Raw genomic sequence first — 2,500 nt, 5'->3', positions numbered from 1 at the left:
TGCTGCTGTTGCTGCTTTGCCGCTGCAGCATAATATTCATACATCAAAGCAGCAGCGTCGCGCGCTGCAGCGGTTGCTGAAAGCTGACAGCCGCAGCAGCAGCAGCAGCAGCAGCAGCAGAAGCAGCAGCGAAGAGCTGTGTAGTGCTCCTGCAGATTATGCAGCAGCAGAAGCAGCACTCCAAGCGGCATCGCCAGTAGCTGCAGGATCAGCAGCAGCAGCAGCAACAGCAACAGCAGCAGCAACAACAGCAGCAACAGCAGCAGCAGCAACAGCAGCAGAAGTAGCTTTGTGCTGCAGCAAGGCTGCAGTAGAGTTGGCTGTGGGGCCCTTCGTCATCGACTTGGCGTTTGAAAGAGAAAAAATAGCAATAGAAATTGATGGAGAGGCTCACAGCTACCTAAACCCTAAACCCCAAACCCTAAACCCTAAACCCCAAACCCTAAACCCTAAACCCCAAACCCTAAACCCTAAACGGCTTCTCACGACTAAAACACTGTTAAAGCGGCGAATACTGCAGCAGCAAGGCTGGTTGCTGCTGCAGCTGCAGCAGCAACATTGGAAGCAATCGCAGCTAGAGGCGCTGCTGCCGCTGCTGCGCCAGGCCCTTGCAGCAAGACAGCAGCAGCAGCAGCAACAGCAGCAGCAACAGCCAGGAAGCTGCAGCAAGGAAAGACCTTCTGTTACGTATTCAGGTGTATAGGCATATCAAGCTGTATATACACCGCAGCAGCAGCACAGCCGCACAAAGAGAAGTAATATACAGAAGCAGAAAAAAAATCTATCAGGGTGCTGCTGCTGCTGCTGCTTTTGCTGCTGCAGTAGAGATTGCTGCTGTCGTTGCTGCTGCCAGTGTTCCTGCCGCTGCTGCTGGTGTAGCTTCTGTTGCTGTTGCTGCTGCTGCTGCTGCTGTTGCTCTTGTTGCTGCTGCTGCTGTTTCTGCTGCCGCTGCTGAAGAGAATTTCGCTTCTCTCGGGCTGGTGCTGCCAGCCTCAGCCCCAGCAGCAACAGCAGCAGCAAGAGCGCGCAGCAGCAGCAGCAGCAGCAGCAGGATCAAGACCCCAGGACAGTTGGGGTTTGTTGCTGCTCAGCAGCAGCAGCAGCAGCAGCAGGGGGAGGAAGAGGCGGTGCATCAGCAGCAAAGTAAATAAAGATGCGGCTTTTCTGCTGCAAGCCGCTTGCTGCTAGCGTTTTGCTGCTGCTGAGAGGAGACCCCAAATATATTAAAACAAAACCCTTCCCGTTGCTGCCAGGCAGCACGGGGCAAGGGTAGCTGCTGCTGCTGCTGCTGCTGCTGCTGCTGCTGCTGAGTGAAGCAGCGAAGCGCCTCTTTACCCACTGCTCCAAGTAGGAGACTTTCTCCCAGCTGTTCGCTTCCACTATCTGCAGCAGCAGCAGCAGCAGCAGCAGTAAGAGCAGCAGTATCAGCAGCAGCAGGAGCAGTAGTAGCAGCAGCAGGAACAGTAGCAGCAGCAGTAAGAGTAGCCGCAGCAGCAATAGCAGCAGAAGCCGTAGCAGCAAGAGCATTAGCAGAAGGAGGAGGACGAGCAGCAGTAAGAGCAGCAGCAGCAGCAGCAGCAGCAACGTATCAGCGGCGCCAGCAGCAGCGCGTATAACTTTATAGGGTTGAGTGTCTTTCATTCTCCTTGCAGCTGCTAGGAAGAGTAATGAAGGCATTACTTGCTGCTGGCTGTGTTTCAGGGTTTAGGGTTTAGGGTTTAGGGTTTAGGGTTTAGGGGTGTATGGACATCTGTGAAGCCCTTATCAGCCTGAATTAGACAAAGACGAAGAGGCGGGGGTTGGGGTAGGGGCAGCAGCAAGAAAGGAGAGAGAGATGAAGAAGATGAAGGTCTCAGCTGAGGGAGACAGAGAGGCGCAGCTGCAAGCAGCAGCTGCTGCTGCAGTTGCTGCTGCTGCTGCTGCTGCTCCAGCTGCTGCTGCTCCTGCTCCTGCTGCTGCTTCACGCCGTTCTCAGCCAGAGTCTTCCGCGGGTCCAGCAAACGCCCAGAGGAGTCCAACAAAGTAAAATGCATGCGCTGCTTCTGCTGCTGCTGGTTTTGCTGCTGCTGCTGTTGCTGCTGTTGCTGGTGCTCCTGCTGGTGCTCCTGCTGCTGCTCCTGCTGCTGCTCCTGCTGGTGCTCCTGCTGCTGCTGCTGTTGATGCTCCTGCTGCTGCTGCTGTTGATGCTGCTGCTGCTGTTGATGCTGCTGCTGCTGCTCCTGGTGTAGCTCCTGCTGGTGGTGGTGCTGCTGGGCGTGGACCCCTGCTGCTGCTGCTGCTGCTGCTGCTGCTGCAATCTCTCCTACTGTCTTTTCATTAGAGAAGCGCAGCTTCTTTTCTTCTGTTTCTTTTCCTCGCACCACCAACACCCGCAACTCACCAACTTCGCTGCCCTCCATTCCCTAAACCCTAAACCCTAAACCCTAACCTCTAAACCCTAAACCCTAAACCCTAAACCCTAAACTGTTCACCAACCCTAAACTCTATTCTCTCTACTTTT

General features: G+C 54.8%; 2 protein-coding genes across 2 annotated transcripts in view; one reads left to right on the top strand and one right to left on the bottom strand.

The window, feature by feature from the left end:
- Window positions 1–1,624, top strand: part of EAH_00013900 (hypothetical protein, conserved) — a gene marked incomplete at both ends in the record, with an annotated part of 3,126 nt that extends 1,502 nt beyond the window's left edge. The window contains 3 exons of the mRNA XM_013394375.1: window positions 1–348; window positions 991–1,075; window positions 1,367–1,624. The exon at window positions 1–348 is cut by the window's left edge and continues 608 nt beyond it. Coding sequence (XP_013249829.1) covers window positions 1–348; window positions 991–1,075; window positions 1,367–1,624 — 691 coding nt within the window. The remainder of the gene's footprint in view (window positions 349–990; window positions 1,076–1,366) is intronic.
- A 94-nt stretch (window positions 1,625–1,718) lies between these two features.
- EAH_00013890 (hypothetical protein) overlaps window positions 1,719–2,500 on the bottom strand; it is a gene marked incomplete at both ends in the record, with an annotated part of 1,616 nt that continues 834 nt past the window's right edge. The window contains one exon of the mRNA XM_013394374.1: window positions 1,719–2,388. Coding sequence (XP_013249828.1) covers window positions 1,719–2,388 — 670 coding nt within the window. The remainder of the gene's footprint in view (window positions 2,389–2,500) is intronic.

Source organism: Eimeria acervulina, genomic scaffold (genome assembly GCF_000499425.1).
Source record: "Eimeria acervulina Houghton genomic scaffold, Eah_scaff80, whole genome shotgun sequence".
Taxonomy (NCBI): Eukaryota; Apicomplexa; class Conoidasida; order Eucoccidiorida; family Eimeriidae; genus Eimeria; species Eimeria acervulina.
The sequence above is the reverse complement of the archived record's forward strand: the minus strand, read 5'-3'. Positions and strand labels throughout refer to the sequence as shown.